Here is a 23,902-nt window from a genome sequence, read left to right as displayed (position 1 = left end):
AATAAAATTCAAATGATATAATATTATGCCATTTAGAATTGTTCTTGATTTTTTTTTTTCATAATAGATATAATCTTCTAATGTTTATAGTTGTTTAACTTCTTTTACAAGAAATTTGCTATATATTCATTGTTCTCAGTTTTGATTTGGCTTCCATGTTTTTTGTTTTTTTAAAAATATTTTTTGTGTGATGAATGTTTTGTGCATGGTAATGTTTAACTTGGATTTAAAAGAAAAAAAAAAAACGGAATATGATCACCCTTGATGAAAAAAAGAAGTCATTTTTTATAATATTTCTAATTATTTTCATTTTTTTATGTTGCATAAATAATTGTAGAACGCTGAAAGCACAAAATCTTACTGGCACGCTCCCATCTGAATTGACAGGGCTACCTCACCTTGAAGAAATGTACGTAACAATCAATTCTTTTTAAGAACAATAAATTTGCTTCATTCACTCTACTATTAGTTTTGCCCAATTGTGTATGGATATGTGTCACCAACCTTTTGATTTTCTTTATTTTGACAGTGACCTCACTCGCAATTATCTTAATGGGACAATACCTATTGCCTGGGGCTCCTCCAAACTTCGTATTATGTAATTTTTTTCTCTACTTTTCTTCTTTGTTCTACTTTTGCTTTTTACATTTTAGTGTATAATTTATATATTTTGTTTTATGCACTTTTCTATCTTTTATCTTTGTTTCTTTACTTTTTTTCGTTGTATTTTTTTATATATAATTTATATATGTCGTACTCACTTATGAGAACATTTATCTAATTCATGTCTTCCATTTTCATGGTAGTTCTCTTCTTGGAAATCGACTTACTGGTCCCATCCCAAAAGAGATAGGAAACATCACAACCCTCGAAAGTTTGTGAGTTTTTTACTATCAAGCATAGATCATAAAATTTTCCTTTTCGATTTTTGAATTTTTATTGTTCATTGTAACTTACTACTACTTAACAGGGTGCTGGAATTTAATCAATTCACTGGAAATATTACACCGGAACTTGGGAACCTTTCTCACCTTCAAAGATTGTAAGCCATGCATTATCCCTACGGGGAGGGCTAAAACAAATTTTCATTATGTTTACAATTTTTATACATAATGTTGTATATGATTAACTAATATAAAAATTACAATAAATATTATTCTTAACATATTTCTCATAAAAAATATAAATAATCATCCAAAAATATCTCCTTCCCAATTTTTTACTTACCTTGAATACTAATTTATGAACAAATTTTTTAATATTTTTATATTAAATTTTACTGTACATATAGGCATCTTACCTCCAACAATTTTACCGGAGAACTTCCCGAAACTTTGGCTAAACTTACATTATTGAGAGAACTGTAAGTTTCCCATTTTATTGTCATTATTTATTTGAATTTTGTTGTCTTTTTTTCGGTACTTTGAATTTTATTTGAATCGTACTTTCCATTGTTTACATGCAGTCGTCTTAATGACAATAACTTCTCAGGAAGCATACCCAGTTTTATTCAAAGATGGACAAATCTTGAAATATTGTGAGAACAATGTTTCAACTAAGATGTAATGCTTTTTCTTCTTTTTTTTTTCTATTACTTTTTGTTGAACTGTATTTTTATTGTACAGAGAAATTCAAGGTAGTGGTTTAAGTGGGCCAATTCCTTCTCAAATTTCATTGCTGCACAACTTATATGACTTGTAAGTATAATGTTTCATAAGTAATCATGATTTAATTTTAAACCATTTTCTTATCTCCATCAAAAATATTTAATGCAGGAGAATTACTGACTTGATTAATGGATCAGATTCTACTTTCCCACAAATTAATAATATGACAAATTTGAAGACACTGTGAGTTAATTAATTGCTTTCATTATTATTAATATTATCATTTTTTTCGTTGCCATGTGAGATTCATTTATAAGGTCTACACCCATTTAAATGAAAAATTGAGTGTTAACCTATTTTCGTTGCAAAAATCACAAAATTTGATATTGGTTCGTAGGATACTAAGGAACTGCCAAATTAATGACGAATTACCTTCATATCTTGGGTACATGAAAGGCATTGACACTACTATGCAAACCTTGTGAGTGTTTATTCATGCAATCTATTTCCAATATGAACTCTTCCATGCAATTTTCTAGTATTAATTTATATGTTAAAATATGAGCTATTTATTTGAAATACTCTATCTGAAAACTTACTTATCAAAGTAATTGAAAAGAAATAGTTAAGTTAGCTCCGAGAATAGCTTATTTAATTTTTCAGCAGATTTTATTGACTTATTATATTCCTCAACTATCTTAATGTTCACTATAATGTTTTATTATTTCTACTGTAAAAATTTCATAAGTTGTTTTGGGTGATATTTCTTTCAGAGACCTAAGCTTTAACAAATTACGCGGAAATATTCCAGAGAACATTGGAAACCTATCAAAACTGTCACACGTGTAAGTTAATTTTATTAGTCAATATTTGGTGTGGAAAAATATTTTTTTATTTATTCTATAGGGTTAAATATATTTTTTGTAATGGTTATATATTTTCTTATGATTCTTAATTTTTTTTAATCTTTTTTAAATATATTATTTTCCGTAAAACATTATCTAAAAACTTTATTTTACTGTTTAAAGTACTATATGAACTATTTTTGGGACTGAAAAACAAAAATGAAAAAAAATTGAAATAGAATTTCATGAGCAAAATTGAAATTTATTGGATGACATTACTTCAAATGTATTTTGTTTCGTTGGTTTGGCATTTGTGTAATTAGCTAGTATGTTTTATCTATTCAGTTTTACTATGTTCTTAGTTTAAATGTATATTTAATTTGCCAATAAGGATATAGATCCAAATTTCGGGGTTAATATATGGATATTTTTCATGATACTCAATGATGTATAAGTTTTTTGTAAGTTTATTCCATTTTTTTTTTCTGTTAAAAGAAATCCCTCCAAATTTATATATTTCTTATATGGTAATACCATCCAGTTAGTAAATTCAAATTGATAGCCAATTGAAGTCACACAAAAATTAACAGTGCAGAATTTGATTACCCTTTTCCTCTCCTCTATAATGTGTTAGAGGCATTTTTTTATATGGTGCAAAATATTATTATGATTTTATGAAAAAGAAGAAAAGAAAGATGGTGAGAATAATAATGATTAGCTTAGCATTTGACTAGTACATAATTGACTTTTTTAACGTTGTTTCTTAGATATTTCACTGGAAACCAACTTACTGGACCTCTACCTAAGTGGGTAGCTGCAGGAGGTAAACCTATGTGAGTTCTATTTCAAACCCTAATTTATGTTTTTTTATTTCTTTTTTATTGGTAACATTAATTTATTACATCTTCCTCCTAATTTTACTACGAGATTAACCTTATATCTCATATTCTTTCGTTATTTAAACAATTTAGGCTTGATTGAATGTATTAGCTTACATTTTTCATACAAAAGTAATTTAAATATATAATGTTCGAACTTTAGGCAACACCACACACTACAAATACACTTGTTCCCATTGATATAAAATATCTATTTTTATACATCCCTCACCTAGTTTGACATAGTATCTTTATTTTGACGAGGAATTTCAACAATTCTAAGAAATTAAAATATCTAGTAATTAAATTAATTGCAATTGAATTTTCTTTATTTATTAAATAATTGGTTTGGATGAAGTAATTAAAATATTTTATATTTTAATTTTTTTGTTTGGATAAAAGAATTTAATTTTTATTTGAGTCTAACTTAACTTAACCCGACCTTTAATTGTGTACGACTCGTCTTAACTTTTGGTTCAAGTCGATCTTTGGCCCAACTCCACCTCTGGTTTGGCCGAGGCCGAGTCAACCTTTGGTCCTCACTGGATCGGTTCGACATTAGTGCAACCTAGCTACTTTCGATTCGACTTGACCATCAATCCAAGCCAGATAGGCTCGACTTTAGACCTAGCTAGCTTGACTCTACGTTAAGCCAAGTTTGAGCCAATTCAACCTTCGACTCGATGCGACTCGGTTTGTTCCGATCAGGCTCTGTTCGGCCTTCCGCCTGAGCAAGTCGATTTGACCTTCAACCTTTGGTCCAGTTCGATTTGGACTCCTTAACATTTTATTTAAGTCGACTTTCGGCTTGATTCGACCTTCAGACCAAGTTGACCCGACTCGAATTTCAGTCAACCCGATCTGACTCTACCTTTGACTCAGCATGACTCAACCTTCAAGCTGCCTCAACTCGACTTGACCTTCGGTTCGGGCCACTGTCATCCTGGCTCGACTCGACTTGGGTTAGCCTTGGCAATGTCATGATCAACTCGACCTTCGATCCAAATTCACTCGAGTTGATCTTCTGTTCGATCTAACACGACTTTTTCGGCTTGTGAACTTTTTTTGTTCTAACCAAATAACAATTTCACAACTTATAAAATTTCAATTTTCTTCTTTTTCGAGTGAATTTCAAATTTTACTATTTAGTTATTTATAAAATACCTTCTTAAAATTTTTCAATTTTAATTTTATTTTAATTTCCTCATCCAAACATATATTTTTCTTGAAAAAATTTCAAATAGATGAATTACTTTCTTAAATTTCTCCATGCAAGCACAAACACCGATGTATTCCCCCACATCTTTGATATAATTTTACCTCGTATCTTCCTTCTAGATTACAAAATTCCCATTGCTAGAAAATTAATTCAACCCTATTATCCCTATGGATCCCACCACCAATATTCCATTCTTGCCTTGGGCTACTTATTATTATAATGGCATTAACAATTAAGAATCATGTTGCATTCCATCTAAACATACCGTCTCAAAATATAAAGTTAGTCTAATTCATATATTAAAGGTTTAATTATGCCTTTGGTCCCCATTTTGGACTCGAAATCTCAAAATGGTACCTGTATTTTTGGAAATCTCAAAATGGTCCCCTTTTAAGTTTAAAAGTCTCAGTTTTGCCCTTTCCGTCAAGTCTGGGCAAACGGTGTTAGTGGTTGCTGAGGTGGCTTTCTGTTATTGAAACGTGTCAAATGGAAGAAGTCTGAAAATTTTTAAAAGTGATAAAAGAAGAGTTAGACACGTTTCAGTAACAGAAAGCCACCTCAGCAACCACTAACGCCGTTTGCCCAGACTTGACGGAAAGGGCAAAACTGAGACTTTTAAACTTAAAAGGGGGCCATTTTGAGATTTCCAAAAATACAGGTACCATTTTGAGATTTCGAGTCCAAAATGGGGACCAAAGGCATAATTAAACCTCTATTAAAAATTTGAAAAATGAAAAAATCTAATTCACTTAAAATCTTCCATTTTTTTCATGATTATGATTATTAAGAAAGACACTATATAGTCGCGATTCATTTAAAGATTAAAAACGTGGAAAAAAATATAACGATATGATATAGGAGAATAAATAAAAATGTTTCTAATAATACTTATAAAATCAAAATATAATTTATTAGGATCTACTGCTATTTTTTTAATGGAAACTTGTACAATTAGTTTATACATTTCCAAACATCATTTTATTCTTATTAATGTTTTCTCATAGTTAATCGTATTAGAATCTGAGAGACTTAAAACAAAATATTTAAATTGAGTATTTGATCAATAAGTATTGTACAAGTGTCATACATGTGTCAATGTATGATATGTGGCAAACATAGATACACCATTGAAGAGGATCGAGTTTCATATTATTTAAATTATTATCAACAACTGTTTTTGTCGGATAGTAATCATAACATACTAATTAGAATCATAAAACAAATGATTGTATTATCATTATTATCATGATTTTACTTGAAATAAGTGTGTTCATTTGCATTTTTTTATCAGAAAAGATTAAATAAATAGATATAGCATAGCCCTTGTGTGATTCTTTAACCCTTTTACAAAATTATAAATTGGCCCTCTACAAAAGAGATGTTTAGAACCCAAAACCAGAAGCAACTACAACTAAAGGTTCACACCATGACAAGCATAACATATATGTCTCTCCATGGTTATATACTTCTTTGCTTGCATAGAACATTTAACCAAAATAATAGCCTACAATACCACAAGATAAAAGACATGGTTCTCAAACAAAACCAAAGTTGTGGTATTATATATACACCCTTCATAGTGGCAAAAGTTTGTCTTTTAAGTTCTTCATGTTGACTTCATAACTTTGGTCCTTCTGCCACATTCCCTTCCTCATTTAGATGAAGGTGTTTTGAACTCTTGAAACACTTATAGCTTACAAAGATTACCAATTCACAAGGATTTTGAGCACATAAAATGGCACACATACGATTCACTATAGGATAATTTAACTTTCAGAATCTTACATTTCATCCAAGTCCATGCCTTCACCTGAGCTAAATAGAAAATTCCTTTCAGGTGTACCTTCCTTTGCCTAAAAGATACCCCATTTATATGTTTCCCAACTTCCCTGATGATTGTTAACCACATGCCTCTCCATATGAGATTTTTCTTACTATTAGGGTTAAGGAGGTAGAAGTGTTGACAATTGACCTTAGCTTGATTATGATGCACCAAAGACACTCCCCACCCATGTATCGTACATGTTCAACACTCTTTGAGATACCCTACAAGAAAAGAATAGGTGTGACACACTCTCTTCACAATCTAAGCAAAGCTAACACAAATTATTTTGTAGCTAGATCCCTCGTACAAGTAATTTATCCTTTTTTGGCAACCTATCTAATAGTATTCTCCATCTTACTTAGTAAGCCTTCAAAATTACCTTAATGTTCCATAGCATTTTAAATACACTACACTCATCCCCGTCGGTGATTCCCATAGGAATATCTGAGCTTTGTTTCTTAAAACTTTGGCTATTTATAGATTAGAGGGACTATATCTCCCGAGGTGTTTCCCATTTCAATTTGGTTTTCCTCTGTATTAGATTCCACTTTCAGATACTTTCATCCCAACTCTCAACCTCCCCTATAGTTCTCTCTTTATAGTTGGTAATCATATAAAGCCTAGGAAACCTACAACTTAGTGGTTCATCCCCTACCCATCTATCCTCCCAAAACTTTACTTTGTTACATCCCTTACTCTCCATACCGTGTACTTATCGAACCATGTACCTTGGTCCGAGCTTCCACAGTCTCTACATAAGTCTTTCCATCACCAAAAATGTTTCGTAGATATGTTATTTTAACACAAGTTTCTCCAAGACCCATACTTTGATTCCAATACCTCTTTCCAAACTCCCTGGTCCTCCGTTCCTATAATCCACTTCCATTTAGTTAATAGGGCTATGTTAAAGTTTTCAATATCTCTTATGCCCAGTCCCTCTTCTTCCTTAGGTTTACATAAGTTGTCCCACCTAATCAAAGCTATCTTCCTCTCTTCAAAGCCCAAATTCCAAAGAAATTTTCTTTGTATTTTTATGAGTTCATTACATAGTATTTTTGGCGCTTTGAAAAACAATAGGAAATATAGTGGTAGATAAGAGATTACCGATTTTATGAGGCATACTCTACCAACATAAAATAACAATTTGCCCTTCCACTTAGATAAAATGTTTCTCACTCAAGATATGATAGGTTGCTAGAATTGTTGTATCCTTGTATCCCCCCTATAGGCATGCCTAGGTACTCAAATGGTATATTCATATGTTTAGAATTTAGTATCCTTGAGGCTTTTTAAATGAATGCCATATTTAGTGCCAATCCACCCACCTTAGTTTTTGAGAAATTCACCTTAAGTATGGACACCATTTCAAAACTTCTTAATGTAGCTTTTATGACCAATATATTTTCAACACTAGCACTTCTCATGAAGAGAGTGTTGCCTGAAAACTATAATAACCCCAACTTTGTTTCGCCTATAATAACCCCAACTTTGTTTCACCACAATACAAATTATTCTTCATTACTTCTCTAACTAGCCCTACTAGGCCCTCAATTACTAAAAGGAATAAGAAAGGTGCCAAATGATCCCCTTGTCTCAAGCCCTTTGTTGGGACAAACTCCTTGGTTGGGCATCAATTAACCAAAACTTACATTAAAGATAATTCCACGCACTCTTTGATCCAATCAACCCATTTATCGCAAAACCTTACCTTCCTAACATATAGTATAAGAAATTCAAACTCACTGAATCATAGGCTTTTTCAAAATCCACCTTGACTCTTACCATTATCTTCTTTTTTATCTTACACTCATCCATTGTCTCATTTGGAACCAGGATGTATCCAATATAACTCTCCCTTTGATAAACATTGACTAACAGTAATGTATGGTAGCACACACTTCAATCTATTTCCAAGAATTTTTGAAATTATCTTATATATACACTTAACTAGAAATATTGGTATATAATCTTCCAAGCCTAGTAGATTTTGTATTTTGGGCACGAGTGTTAGGATTAAAGAGTTACATTCTTTTGTTATTTTCCCCATGTTGTAAAATCATTTGACTACTTCATATACTTCATTCTTTTAGATATCCCTATTATTTTTTATGAAGAAAATTTTAATCCATCTGAACTCGAACTCTTAGTTCCCCCACATTGGTTTATTACTTCCTCAATTTTCTTATCTTCTATTTCCATTAGCAAAAAGATATTATCATTATCACTTATATTTGGGAACGCAACATCTTGAAGGTTGAGACAATAGTTCTTAGGCGTGGTAAATCTTTTTTCAAAGGTATGCTTAACCTTCTATCTTACCCTAATTAGATCCTCTGTCATCTTGTCATCCATTTCCATCCCTTTCAGCTCATTCTTGATTTTTCCCCACCTTATCCTAGAATGAAAACACTTTGAATTTGTATCCCTATGTTCTTGCCATTTGACTTGATCATTTTGATTCAAAATTGAGCATTCCTTTACACTAGGCTCTTTTAATTCACTCATTAGTATTATGCCTTTTAGCTTATTTGCCTCATCTAGATTATTGACTTCATCCATGTTATCCAACTCTTCTAACTCCTTAATTATATTGTGTTTTTCAGTTCCTATTATCCAAAGACCTCCTTGTTCTAAGATCTCAAGTCATGTTTCAACTTTCAACTTTTTCAATTTCTCTTTATGGACTACCATAGCATTTCCTCTTCCAATATACGAATTCCATGAGCATTTTACCACCTCTTCAAGTCAAGGGTCGAAGTTCAATATATGTAGCGATTTTGAAAGGCTTAAGGCCTTAATGATAGATGTAGATTTTAAGACTAATGCATAATGGTAAGACACTTGTCTTCCTAAAATACACCATTGTTTACACTCTTCTGTAGACTTTATTTTGTTTAAGTTCTCTGAAAGGGCTTCTTTGTCATTGATTTCACATGACGAGTATACATTAGCCGTAGCCACAAGGACATGAACAATTAGTATTCCTACTATACTTACCAAACACCCCAATGAATCCCTTCCCCACAACTTGGCATTCACACCTAAAACTGACCTTAAGCCACCTAGTTAAAATCCCCCCTGAATTACCATTTACCTCTAAATTTACCCATTCAATATTATTGTCCCCCTGTAGATTATAGCAGTCACTCTTTTGTAATTTTTGTAACTTAGTTTCCTGAATGCACATCATATCAATTCCTTCTTTTTCTAGGATTTCTTTTAGGTACCTCCATTTGAATCTCGCACTTAACCATTTGATACTAATGCTAATTATTTTGATTAGAGTCATTTCTCCCCCCGTAATTTTTGCCTCCCGCCATATTCCTATCCCTTGCCTCTATCTCATCTAGTTCCTTTATTATTTTCTCCTTATCTCTAAAAAACCTTACTCCTAATTCTTTAGCCAACTCCTAAAGCTTAACAAACTCATTACTCCCCATATCCCTATTTGACCAAAACAAACTATTGCCTTTTTGAATATTATCACTAGATAAGGAATTACATATCGTTTGAAGTACTGACATCATCTTGTTCCTCTTTGCCACCTTAAAACCTTCCACTGCTTTGTCTTTCATGGATTGGTTTTTTGTATATCATCAAATGTTATCTGCACTGATGTCAACTGCACAATAATTGTATTAAATTCACTAATATGATTAATAACCAAGTTACCTTCACTCATTTCTAAGTTGACTAGCCTGCGAATCAAATACATTTTATTGGCTGCAAATGGCTTTTCATACATATTCGACAATGCTTGCATCAAATCTATAGTTGTTTTCTCGTTCATGATGTTGAACACAACATTCTTGGCTAATGTCAACCAGATCACACCGAGTGTGTGCTGATCTAACAACTCCCATTTTGATTGTGCCATGTCGGTTGGCTTCTACCCTTTTAAGGGTAACTACAACTTCTTCTTATACAAGTAGTCCTCTATTTGCATCTTTCAAAACCCGAAGTAATTGCCATCATACTTCTCAATCCTCACATTCCCTTCTTCCAATGCCATTGCTCTTGCTGCTTTGAAGAAAGCTCCTGTTACTTTGACGAAAGCTCCTGATGCTTTTGACAAAACCCCCCCACTACTTCTCTAAATTGAGATTTCCAAGAAGAAAAAGAAACCAAATCTTTTCTGATGTGGAAGATCAGACAATGTGCAACCACAAAGCATACCAAGAAAAATGGCTATTGATACCAATTATTAGGAACAAGGCAATAAAGGAAGGAATAAATGAGAGAAAAATAAACGACACGAAGAATTTAACGTGGTTCAACGTACAATGTGTATGTCTACGTCCACGACTACACTAGAAAGTACTTTTATTTATTTTTGGTGTATCTCAAACTTTACATAGGGTGTCTTATATAGCAAAATAGAGAACCACATCTCACAATTCTAAGCGATGTAGGACTAAATCAAGCACCATAATACTAACAAAACATCTGCATACATTGAGCACAATTGTAATAAACACAATCCCTAACACATTTTCTAGTCTCTATACTTAGCATACTCCTAATCATTTTCTAAGTAGTCTTTTCCCTAAACCTTTATATATTCTTTGCATATTCTTTGCATATAATTTACCATGTTTGAGTTGAACCCCCTCCCATCCTATTTGTTTCGTGCTTACATTTATTGTTCACCGTTATAGAAACCCCAAACATGTTACTAGGCTCATATAGCAATTAGAATATTTCAAGTTTGCTTTTGGGATTTTATATGTTACCTATGCCTAAACCTTTCATTCCTCTACATCCTATACCTTATAATAAAAAATATCTCTATGGTTCCATATTGTTCAAGTAATTGCTATTCACATACAACTCCACATCTTATTTCCTTTATTATTCAATTGTAATAAACTGAACTGCAAAAGGTGTTGTTGTGGAGCATGATGATGTATAAAGCTTAGGCACAACCATATGTCACACATATTGACACTTTTCTTTAAAATTTACAGCTAAAGAACAAATGATTTAATGTTTCTTCGCACCATCCACATAAAATGTAAGTTGAACTCCCAATTATCACCCTTCTATGGCCTAAATTTTCTCTTGTAGCCACTTTATTTATAATCACCCTTCAAGCATAATAGTAGGGATTGTAACACTTTTAACATTCCAAAACTGGTCATAGATGTTTGCATCTTCTCCTACAATACTATTTTATAGTAACTTATATGCATGTTTGACAGTATATTACCGTGATTCCACTCCACTCCAACTCTACTCATCTTCAATTCCTTTATTGACAAAATTGTGTCTATGGTTTGCAAGAATTTTGTTACACGTATGAGTTCCCATTCAAACCATGCTTTTCTTTCCAGTTGCCTATATCAATTGCGTAAGCACCCTTAAAATTTGAATTACTAAAAATCTTGGGAAAATTGTATTAGTGGCACCTCACACATCCACTTATCCCCCCATAATCTAATTTTTCAACCCTTACTATTTTCCATATGACATTGTTTTCATACCACGTGTTTCATTTTCTTGCCCCCACACACCTTCCTCATATCCTTCCACAACCAAGATTCTTTTGGCGTGTCCCCTGTTCTATTCAAATTCCTCCAAAATTCATATTTTGGCTCCGAAACATCTTTCCACAATCCATGTGACCTTTTTCCTAATGTCCGTCTTCACTTTGAAAAAAGCACTTTATTAAACAATGCTAGGTCGTTAACTCCTAACTCCATTCCTCCTTTAGTTGACAATACATAGGTTTGTGAGGTTGCTCAAAATAAAATTCCTACCAATGTGAAATTTTAGCTCTAATAATATTCTAATAATTTTTGCAAAAGATATCAGTCGAGTCAATCATATCTTTGTGCCACTTTTTTCTATTATACTTTTACATTTCAATGATTGATAAAGAGAGGATTAGCATTATAAATCATGTTATGTTGATTGATTTTTCATGCATTTGTTAAATATGTTGCATATAAACATTTCTTCCTTTACTATTGTTTGAATAAAGTGATATTTTATACCTACATGCTTAATCTCAAAATGAAAGTAATATTTTATATCTTTGTTTCTGAATTGCACTTTACATGTATTTATAGAGATCTTTCATATAACAACTTCACTGATAAAAACTCCTCCATGGCATGCCAAGAGAATAAAGAAGTGTAAGAACTGAAATATTTTTTATTCTTTTTATCTCTAAATTTATCAATATATTTGTATTAGTATTAATCATATATTTTATACTACAGGAATTGGTTTGCCAGCTTCCCAATGAGCCAAAAGTAAGTAATATACATTATTTTTTCATGTGTAAGGTTTAGGTATTTAGAAACCATTAAAGTTGGTTTAAGCTTAAAATGCAGTCCATGTTTAGAAAAAAAATTGAACATTTTTCCATAAATTAGTACGACGAGTGGCTTAAGGTTTGGTTAAATGTTTCTGCTAACTCGTTTTTGGTCTTCTCTTAATATTCCTACAGTGGACCTATTACCTGTCTGAGTAGAGAAAACTGTACAAGACGTAAGTTTGAGTATTTCCTTCAAGCTAAGTTGTTTACTTTTGCATTATATATATATATATATATATATATATATATATATATATATATATATTTGAAAATATGTACAAACAAACATAGCATTATATAGTTTAGCCTATTAATAATATTAACATTTTAAAGAGTTTCTAAAATCATCCTAAGAAGTTAATGTAACCCTATATCAAGCTACAATCACTACAACTAAACTCCAACACAAGTTTGTAGCTTAGTTTAGAAGTTTGAGGGAAACCTACTTATAACCAAACTATAACAATTTTGCTTTCTTTGTTTCTATATCAATAATGAATAATTTTATTTGTGATGAAACATTTAGAGTGTTTTACCCATTTTTTTTATGTATAAAATTGAGGTCAAAATAAACCATACACCAAAAAACATAGATTTTTGTCCAGCCTATTAAAAAACATTGAGTCTTCCTCTTATCTTCGTACCAAAAGTCAGAGTATCTATTCATCAAACAAAATCATGATTGGCACTTCCTTCTTCTTTGGAGGTTTTCTATTTCTGCTTCATTCTATTGTCTAAAAAGCACTTTAACTTTGCTTCATGTATTCTTCTCCCTTAGCCGTGTAAAGTCTATAAGTTTCCTTCTAGTTCAAAGGTCAAAATCATTCACTTATCATCCTCAAGGTTGTTCACACTTCAAGTTCTATTGCATTTGTAACATTGTTGTTGTTATTCTCTTGTGAGATTGATATGCAATATTACATAAGACAATTCTATAAGATAATTCTAGATTATGAAGTTTGAGATTGATTAGGTTATACCCCAATTTTACATCAGAAAATCCAAAGCATATATGTTTAGGATTGTCTAGTTACTTCAAAATATTAGCCATTGTCACTCTTAATGAACACTATTAGGACTTCAAATATGAGTTAGAAGTCTACAATTAAGTTAAAATGAAAAACTGAGTGATATAAGAAAAAAATGAAAACTCATAAACATTAAGTTTTATGATTTTATATTAAAAATGGTGTTAGGTCTCTTATACATGAGTAACTCATATATCAAAAGTGGTCAATTTTCCTAGTTTATTCCAGAAAAAATGTCAAACAATGATATTAAAGTTGATAGATTGTACATTCCATATATGAAGTCTCTACATATTATTAGTTATATCCAATTAACTAGAGTGGAGCAAACAAATATAATAGCATTCTTATAGGAAATCTTAGTAAAACCAAAGCATAATCTTTTGCATCCTAACTCTTACATTTGTTTAATATTAAGAGTTGAACAATGATTCTAGACTAATTGAGACACAAAGTAGAATGAAAAAGGAATAGGATTGATTGTTCTATCATTAAGGATATGATTTGAAAAGGTCTGGCCTATTAGATTTTCGTCCATTTATTCAAAGTCATTGTAAAAGTTCATGCCTAAGATTATACCTTTGTTATCTCCCTATTAACACGATTTTTATGCCATGGCTTTAACAATCATGACTTATATTGTCCAAGAGCCTTCCATACCACCTTTATCAAAATTAGTTAGAAATGGACTTTAAACTTAAATCAACCTCATAAAACCAACTTATAAGGGAAAATTTGTAATTATTTATATATTGTGAATTGTACTTACGTCTATTAAATGTGGGATTTCCAACACAATGTTCTAGCCATACAAAACATCCTCAGGCCTGACAACATGTGAAACATAATTTAGGAGTCATAGACTACCACATAATATGTGCATTACTATGTCCTTACTCCCCATAAACATTTGTTCTTTGTGTGGGCTCCCACCTCATCTCCTATGTTTCTCCTTTCACAAAAATCCTTTCATGGAACACCTGCACCAAACAACATATACAAAACATACAATTGTTGAGCTATTGTGCCTATTTGCCCACATTGTCATAACAACACCCAATCCTTGACATATCAGGTGACATATGTTACTACACTCCACAACCCATTAAGATTCAAATTTAGGGTTAAATTTTTTAGTTCATATTCTACACATACTATTTCTGCAATATTTGAATGGATTGTAAGGAAACTATAAGACAGAGGTACCATTTTGAATATGAGAAGGAAACTTTTGGAACTTTCTTGGTTAGTCATGCCCACACCTTTATTGTGTCAATCGAAAGATTTCATCCTGTCCATCTTTTTTTTTCCTAAAAACTACATTGCTCTTGTAACTTCAGATGCACCAGACTATTGTTAATGGACACGAATATTTAATTACCCATTTGCTAAATAGATTAAAACACATATCACAATATTTGATTTGAGGATACTCGCTAACCGTTAATAATTATTACTGAATTTTATTTGAGTTTTTTTTTTTAAATTCAAGTGATTAAAATAAAATGATTAGTGATAAAATATTAATCACTGAATAATTATTTAAAATTTGACTTTATATATATATATATATATATATATATATATATATATATATATTCGTTTACACTTATGGAGTTGAAGTTATTTTATAAAAAATATAATTTTTTTAAAATTTATATTTTGGGACAACTCATTTAAATTTTCTTTTAGAAAGACCAAATTTATTTACAGTAATATTTTATTGAGTAATTTGATTTGAGTTGTACTTAAAAATTAGGTTTCATTAGTAATTTGGTTCCTATAATTAGGTCTTCCATTCGTCTTTGTCCTTATATTTAGTTTTTTACTCAATTGAGTCATAATATTTGTAAAATAGAGTCAATGAATAATTAGTAATTTGGTCCCTATATTTTTATTTTCACTCAATAAAGCCCCTATATTTTTTAAATGATACAATGGGGTCCCCTTTTCCATCAACATCATCCTCCACAAATCTTGGAAACAAACCTGAAAGCTATAGTTGAGTTCATGTGTTCATCTTCTACGATGGAGTAGACAAAAACAAAGATATTGGATTTTTAATATTGGTTTGAAAGAGGTGATTTTGCATGGGATTTTATTGCCAGAAAAGAAAGAACTAGAGAGGAAGAAAAGGGTTTAGACTCTTAATGTAACAACTTGTTTCCTCACCCTTCCATATCCAACATCCCTTTCCTAAGTTAGGCTAAACTCATTTAGACTTTGCATCTATGTAGAAATTTGAGGGAGTTTCCAAGTAAACTAATCACTTCTTTATTTCAACTTCTATTTCGATATATTATTTGTCCATCTTTCTTACTCTCGCACCTTTTCATCTTTTAAGACTACATTGTAATACAATCTAAGAAACATGTGTTTAAAAGGTATGGTTCCCTTGCATTCGTCACTCAAAACGGTAACTATTGTCTCATCCCCAACCTTCAATGTGACATTTATATCAAATCAATTTCCCAAATTCTCTTTAATGCACACCTTCGTTAAGTCTTTCCACCACCACGATTGCTAGGTTTTGACTCACTCACATCCTTTATGTAACGTCCCTAAAGAAAATTACTTAAATAAAATAAATAAATAGAAATTGAAATACAAATGTCCTCATTTATTATTCCGAAATGCGAGAAAAATTTAAAATTTATACAACACGCTAAAAATTCAAATTTAGCAAAATCCATAAAAAACTATAATCGTTTACAAGTACTCAAAATGAATTGAATGAAAACTAAACTCATATATAAAGGCAATTCAAATCCCATGCGAGCCCTCTCTCCGTCTCTTGGCATCACCAGCATCACTTGGAATATCATCTGTTCCCGTATGAAAAGTCACATGATTATTGCCAAACACAAACAGAAAGGGTGAGCTCATAAATAAATATCATATAACTTGATAAATAAGAATTCACCCAAATTACTTTATTCTATTTAGTTCTTGGACAAGACCTTATACCCCAAGGTTTTTCAACCTGCAAGTGACACAACAATTGACCATGGACTCAGGATATATGATGCTCCCACGAACTGGCCCGCTCGTGGTCCTGCCTCTACGAACTTCCCCGCTCGTAGTCTAACTCTACGGACCTCCCCGCCCGTAGTCCAACACACGTGATCCATTAGCTACGAACCTCCCCGCTTGCAGCAACTATTAAGTGTGAGCACGGAACATACGAACATCCTCGCTCGTATCCCTACACGAGAGCATCAAAATATGAACCTCCCCACTCATATCATCACATGTTAACCACCAACCATTAACCTACCCACTCATGGTGCAACATCTCCTTATCCAAGTCTCACATCACAACATCATAACAAAAACAAGACGAAGTTCCTAGCTGGAGCGCTATAATCCTACGCAGACCGCCTAACGGGACACATGCGTCACCAGGCGTCAAGATGCATTCAGACCCATTGTCTCAGGGTCTATCGCTTCGCGGTTCACACCTCACCGCCAAATGCCACACGTTGTAGGGACAGCCTGTTAGTCCTATCGCCTAGCGGCCCACTCATGTCGCCAAGCACCATACTAGTAGCAAGATACTATTGGGTTTTAGCATCAAAAAATAGGTTTTCCTACAATCCCAATTGGTTCCAAAATTATTAACATAAACTCCTCAATCAAGGTCTAATTCTTGTTACCGTGCCATCCATACATGGTTCAATTACCTATAATTTCACATTCACAAATTCCTCTATTTAAGGTCTATGATTCCCCAAGTACTCTAGGCTTTTATACTGACTCAGTCTTGTTTATGAAAATGACTACCAATTCAGTATCTTAAAATCAGGCAGCCTACTTCTAATGCACTACAATGGTACCAAAACTTTTCAGTCAAATACCCTCCAATTAAGCTACACAAATTATGGTGGATTCCTTAACCTGCTATATTATAATTATCCAACATCTCTAAGTCTTTAACCAGCTGAAATCATATCTTCCCAATTCCTACAATCCTAATTACGATTATCCTTCATTATGTTTTAAATTCCAGATCCACATTAACTCTCACATACCCCTACCATGATCATATCTTCATAATCTTTTCATTTCGGCATTCTGAATTATCAAGGCTTAAGCACAATATTCCCGTCCATCCAAATTTATACAATGACCAATAACAAAATCATGATTTCCAGCACTATCAAAATGCTAAGTTGGAAAATTTCAATTATCGCCTGGCGGTAGATAATACGCCGCCAGGTGGCAAATTAGATTATGGAAAAATTCTTAGTTTCTCCGTTGTGCGAATATCCCTTACTTTTCCTCGACCCCATCTCACCATACAACTAGGTCGAATTCGTATGCAATTCCAGAAATAAAATGCATAAACAATGTTAAGATTAAATAACAATTAGACGTTGGAATCAATTTCCTAGTTGTCCTCTTTCAGCCCCTCTCATAATCCCATGATCGCCCACGCCCCCTTACTCCAAAGCCTTATCATACGACCCAATTACATTTTGTCCATAGCATTATTGATTAAATACAATATACACCAATAAATTCCATAAGTCAAAGTAACTTCTGCACCAAACAACGCAAAACAAAATAGAACAGCTTCGCGTTGCCTGACGGAAATTTATTGCCGCCATGCGGTTCATATCAGAACCTAACAACAGGGTCACCATTGATGCGTCGCCTGGCAGCATACTCATGGCTGCCAGGCAGTTTCTGTGCGGAAACCTAGAAACTTACGAAAAATAGTGTAAAAATAGATAAAGTTCATGCAATGATACATGGCAAGTCACATTCATTCATACATGAATAAAAACACAAGAAACAACTCCCCTTACTTGGAAGTCCTTGCCCTAGTGATAATTCACACATCTTGCTTGATTTCCAATAGCCTCCGTTGGCCTCTCCAACCAATAGCTCTCAACCCTCTCTGCATAGTAGCTCGAATCCTCTGGAAAATCTATGCCCCAAGACCCACACGAAACTAATCCTTCACTCTCCTTTAATTCCCTTCTTTCTCTAAGTTACTACCCCTTAATCACCCTTTAATCCACCAAAACGAAATTAATAAAAAAAATACTTAATGGCTATTCAATGACCATTATTGGTTGTTTTTCCCAACCCACTAGGCTGCCCTTCTTGGCAGCTAGGGTTCCTCTACCTTTTCACATTCATGCCAAAAAGAATTTTGACAAAAAGAAAGCTTAATTCGTTCTTAGAAAGGTTTGAACACATAACCACTCCATTACAAAGGAAGTGCACACCCAATTCAACCAATTCATGTTTTGTGATAATTCCTATAAATCTAAGATTTTATTATCACTCCTCATGATCAATCATATTAACAAAAATAATACACAATTAAAAATAGCACACAACTTAGCATACATAGGACTCAAACCCAAGTCCTTTCAACACAACCAAGTACTCTCAACCATTTGAGTTAGTACTATTTCACATCATAACAATCCGCATTAAATGCCATTAAGGCTCCCACTACCCGCATTTATTAAATAATTATTCATTTAATTATTTAAATCCCTCGGGTCTTACCCTTTAGATTTCTCCACAACCCAAATGTTGCCTCTAGAAAATCCTTCTAGAAGCCTTCTAGTCTTTCTTTTATGTTTCCATTTCAACTTTTTCAGGAGGTCATAATAGAATGGATAAATGTGATTTACCGTTAGAACTCCTCTTTCTTTGGGCTTACACTTGGATTCTTACCTTTACACTTGGATTCTTACCTTTTCAAGCTATTTTCCTTCTTCTGCTTCCATGTTCCTATAGAAAATGTTTCCACATTTTCTTAATCTCCTCTCTCACTAAAGTTGGCATTTCAATGAAAGTAAAAGAAGGCGTCTGACAAATAGTTAAAACTAACTTAAGCAAGCTTACTCTAATAACAAACGATAAATAAAATGTCTTTTCATGTTTCTTTAAATAGACTTCTATTGATGAGATAAGGTAGACATCAAATGATAGACATCACTACCATTTAGTCATTTATAATGATTTTAGCAAAATTATCCAATAGACTTCTATTAGTTCCCATTTCTTCTAACTTATTTTTCACAAAATTAACTCTTAGAGCCCTTATGCAATTTTAAAAAATCTCAAAATGTGATCCAATTTCACCTTACACAAAAGCAAGGTAACACACACACACACATTCAATTTTAAAAAATCTCAAAATGTGATCCAATTTCACCTTACACAAAAGCAAGGTATCACACACACACATAAAAAATATCAAAATGTGATCCAATTTCACCTTATACAAAAGCAAGGTATCACACATATCACACACACACACACACACATAAAAAATCTCAAAATGTGGTCCAATTTCACCTTACATAAAAGCAAGGTATCACACACACACACGCACACACACACACACACACACACTCACACCCACACACGCACCCACCTACACACACACAAATATATATTAGGTCTATCCTAGCCCTTCTAGCTCCTACACTCACCCGTTGTAACATATTCCTTTCCTCAACCTACCTAACTAATCTAAATTGTCCTTTTATCATGAAAATATATTTTTCCCCTCATCATAAAAATAAAATAAAAATTAAGATCTCATTATCTTGAACATAACCAATACTTAAACTCATAATTAAAATAAAAATTAGTATTACATTACTAAATTTGACTTTTTTTCTTCTTCTGTAACAGTCTTTGACTCATTCCACATAAATTGTGGTGGTGAACAACAAAGAAGCAATGAAAATATTATGTATGATGAGGACTTTTATCCATCAGGGGCAGCAACATCTGAAAAGCCCAAAGAAAATTGGGCATTTAGCAATACCGGTCATTTCTTAGGTGGTCATAATGAACTAGCCTATATCCAGCAAAGTCAAAATACACTTTCTATGCCTGATTCTGTATTGTATCAGACTGCACGTGTATCCCCCATTTCCTTGACTTATTATGGAATGTGTCTAAAAAATGGAGACTACATAGTATCACTACATTTTGCAGAGATCATGTTCACTGATGATAACTCATATAGCAGTCTTGGAAGACGTATATTTGATGTTTACATTCAGGTACTATGTGATTAATTTAATTATGTTTCAATCATGATCAACAAAGTAGAATTTCCTCTTTGTAGTGCATCTGACTTCACTTGTAGAATTATTCAAAGTTTAGATTGTATATATTAAGAACTACAAAAATAAAAATTCATTAAGGTTTGGATTTGAACTATTGTAGGGAAAGCTAGAATTGAAGGATTTCAATATTGCAAATGAAGCAGGAGGAGTTGGTAAGAACATTACAAAAAGAATTTCAACTATTGTTACTAATAACTCTTTAGAAATTCGTTTTTATTGGGCTGGAAAAGGAACAACTTCTATCCCATATAGATCAGTGTATGGCCCACTTATATCAGCTATATCTGTCACTCATGGTAAGTCAATTTGTCTCTGTCACTTTATTCTTCCAATTTTGCATTCAAGGTATTAAATAACACATATTGCTCTTCTGCAATTGTCAGTAAACACTACAGTTCCCAACAACAGGCATCCAAACATAAGTGGCATAACTATAGGGGTTGTAATTGGGATAGTTCTTTCTGCAATGGTATTTGTCATCCTTATTTTACTTGGTTGGAGATTGCATTTTGCGAAAAGAAATTCATTGGCAAAAGGTGATTATCTATAATAAAGTGACAAACTATAAATGTTAAATATAAGTGTCTATTTTGCTCTTCTCTCCTAGATTTCAAATAAATTACGTCATTTCATTCCCTTAAAATATTTACAAGAAAATAATATGTGTACATCACTATACAATGATTTATAAAATGTTATTCCAATTTGGTATATCGTTTCTTAATTAATATAACAGAAAAAAATTGTACACTAATATAGAATAGTTTTATATCTTCCAATCCAACCTATTATGTAAAGCAATTATATTGAGTTTTGTAATCATTACCTTAGAAATATATTAACAATGATTTTCAATTTGATAACAACATCATAATTAAACTCTTAAAAATAATACCTATGTCTTTTAATATATTGACAAAACACAACATTTTCTCCAAGATGTATGAGGTATCTAATTTCAGTTCTATTTTATTGACAGAGTTAAACCATTTAAATTTGCAAGTGGGTTTGTTTACTATGCGTCAAATCAAAGTTGCAACAAATAACTTTGATATTTCCAATAAGATTGGAGAAGGAGGCTTTGGTCCTGTCTACAAGGTACCCTTCAAAATATTACATAACTTCTCATAACTGTTATGATTGATTTATTGAATTTTATAAATAGCCTACTACATAATATGTCAAACTCACGAAAATTATGTACTATTTCATAATTGTAGGGTACTTTATCAGATGACACAATAATAGCAGTTAAAAAGCTTTCATCAAAGTCTAAGCAAGGGAACCGTGAATTTATAAATGAGATAGGGTTGATTTCAGCTTTGCAACACCCTTGTCTTGTTAAGCTTTACGGTTGTTGTGTTGAGGGTGATCAGTTGTTGTTGGTATATGAATATATGGAAAATAATAGCCTTGCACATGCTTTATTTAGTAAGTATTTGTTTTAATAATCATCAAATATGGTTCCTTAATTTACTTTAACGTATTTTTAATATTTAAATGACTTAATGGTTTTAATGTCTAATTTATGAAGGAAATGAAGAATCTTGTTTGCAATTAGATTGGCCAACCAGGTATAAGATTTGTGTTGGTATTGCTAGAGGTTTAGTATTCCTACATGAAGAATCAAGATTAAAAGTTGTTCACAGAGACATAAAGGCTACTAATGTGTTATTAGACAAAGATCTAAACCCAAAGATATCTGATTTTGGTCTTGCAAAGCTTGATGATGAAGACAACACTCACATAAGCACAAGAATAGCTGGGACTTAGTAAGTAAATGAAGTTTCTATTAATAAATCTTTTCTATGAATTTTTTAAAAAAACAAGGAAAGAAAATTTACATAGTAAAATTTTTATGATACTTCAAATAACAAATTTTAAACACTATTTTATTTAAGAAATTTGATACTAATATGTATTTTAATTATGCAGTGGATATATGGCTCCAGAATATGCCATGCATGGTTATTTAACTGATAAAGCAGATATCTATAGTTTTGGAGTAGTTATCTTGGAAATTGTAACTGGAAACAGCAATACCATCCCTCGACCCAAACAAGAAGCATTGCATCTTTTAGATTGGGTAACTTCTATTTTCTATTTATGAATCAAATTATACATTGCATACTATATTTACGGTATATGACATGTGTCATTCCACTTTATATTTGATAATTTTACATGTTATGTTACATTCAACTTGTGTCCTCTACTAATGTTGTTCATATTTTCATTTTTTTCCACTGTTTTATTTTCACATGCTTTATGTGTTGGCTTCTATTTAACAGGCCCATTTCTTGAAAGAGAAAGGAAATCTGATGGAGCTTGTTGATAGAAGATTAGGATCAAATTTCAATGAAAAAGAGGTTATGATGATGATAAAAGTAGGTCTTTTATGCACAAATGCCATTGCAAACCTTAGGCCTTCCATGTCAACAGTGCTCGGCATGCTCGAAGGAAAAACTGTGATTCCAGAATTTATTTCAGATTCATCTGAAATAATGGATGAAAATAAGCTAGAGGCTATGAGACAATTTTACTCTCAAATGGAAGAAAATCAGAGCAATGAAACACATACAAATCATAGTTCATCGAAAGATGGGTCATGGATTGCTTCGCCTTCATCAACTTCAGATTTATATCCTCTCCATACTGATTCTTCTTATTGGGAAAAAAGAAATTAGAAGGGTGTACTTTCTTTTACACTATTTTCCGGACCATATAATATTATATATAAATTAGTTGATCATCGTTATTATATTTTTTAGTTAACATAATGTGTTACACTCTTTACCAACTATGTAGTAATAATAAAGAGGATAACAACAATAATATGTGTCAATTATCATTTTCGAATAAAAAAGATGCACAACCTACTAAAAATAGTATGAATGTTATGTAGGCTATGCCAACATAACCAAATTACAATTTTTTGAGTTATGATGTTAATGGCGCAGTAGATCACATTTAAGAGAACACCAAACCAACTATCGTTTGCACTGAAGATCACGAGCACATGATAACTCTATGTAAGACAAAGTCCACTTGTCATTGGAAACAGGTCCA

General features: G+C 32.2%; 1 protein-coding gene across 1 annotated transcript in view; it reads left to right on the top strand.

Annotated features, from left to right (window-relative positions):
- LOC114184308 (probable leucine-rich repeat receptor-like serine/threonine-protein kinase At3g14840) overlaps nucleotides 1-23,608 on the top strand; it is a 28,728-nt gene extending 5,120 nt beyond the window's left edge. Inside the window, exons 3-24 of the mRNA XM_028071605.1 lie at nucleotides 338-409; nucleotides 530-598; nucleotides 807-878; nucleotides 971-1,042; nucleotides 1,292-1,363; nucleotides 1,466-1,537; nucleotides 1,626-1,697; nucleotides 1,776-1,850; nucleotides 2,005-2,088; nucleotides 2,381-2,452; nucleotides 3,220-3,285; nucleotides 12,446-12,511; nucleotides 12,599-12,631; nucleotides 12,829-12,869; nucleotides 20,391-20,767; nucleotides 20,934-21,129; nucleotides 21,217-21,369; nucleotides 21,813-21,931; nucleotides 22,054-22,264; nucleotides 22,368-22,605; nucleotides 22,769-22,919; nucleotides 23,125-23,608. Of these exons, the coding sequence (XP_027927406.1) occupies nucleotides 338-409; nucleotides 530-598; nucleotides 807-878; nucleotides 971-1,042; nucleotides 1,292-1,363; nucleotides 1,466-1,537; nucleotides 1,626-1,697; nucleotides 1,776-1,850; nucleotides 2,005-2,088; nucleotides 2,381-2,452; nucleotides 3,220-3,285; nucleotides 12,446-12,511; nucleotides 12,599-12,631; nucleotides 12,829-12,869; nucleotides 20,391-20,767; nucleotides 20,934-21,129; nucleotides 21,217-21,369; nucleotides 21,813-21,931; nucleotides 22,054-22,264; nucleotides 22,368-22,605; nucleotides 22,769-22,919; nucleotides 23,125-23,520 (2,779 nt within the window). The 3' untranslated portion in view covers nucleotides 23,521-23,608. The remainder of the gene's footprint in view (nucleotides 1-337; nucleotides 410-529; nucleotides 599-806; nucleotides 879-970; nucleotides 1,043-1,291; nucleotides 1,364-1,465; nucleotides 1,538-1,625; nucleotides 1,698-1,775; nucleotides 1,851-2,004; nucleotides 2,089-2,380; nucleotides 2,453-3,219; nucleotides 3,286-12,445; nucleotides 12,512-12,598; nucleotides 12,632-12,828; nucleotides 12,870-20,390; nucleotides 20,768-20,933; nucleotides 21,130-21,216; nucleotides 21,370-21,812; nucleotides 21,932-22,053; nucleotides 22,265-22,367; nucleotides 22,606-22,768; nucleotides 22,920-23,124) is intronic.
- The last annotated feature ends 294 nt before the right edge of the window (nucleotides 23,609-23,902 follow it).

This window comes from Vigna unguiculata, chromosome 5 (genome assembly GCF_004118075.2).
Source record: "Vigna unguiculata cultivar IT97K-499-35 chromosome 5, ASM411807v1, whole genome shotgun sequence".
NCBI lineage: Eukaryota > Viridiplantae > Streptophyta > Magnoliopsida > Fabales > Fabaceae > Vigna > Vigna unguiculata.
This window is presented reverse-complemented; position numbering and strand designations above follow the sequence as displayed.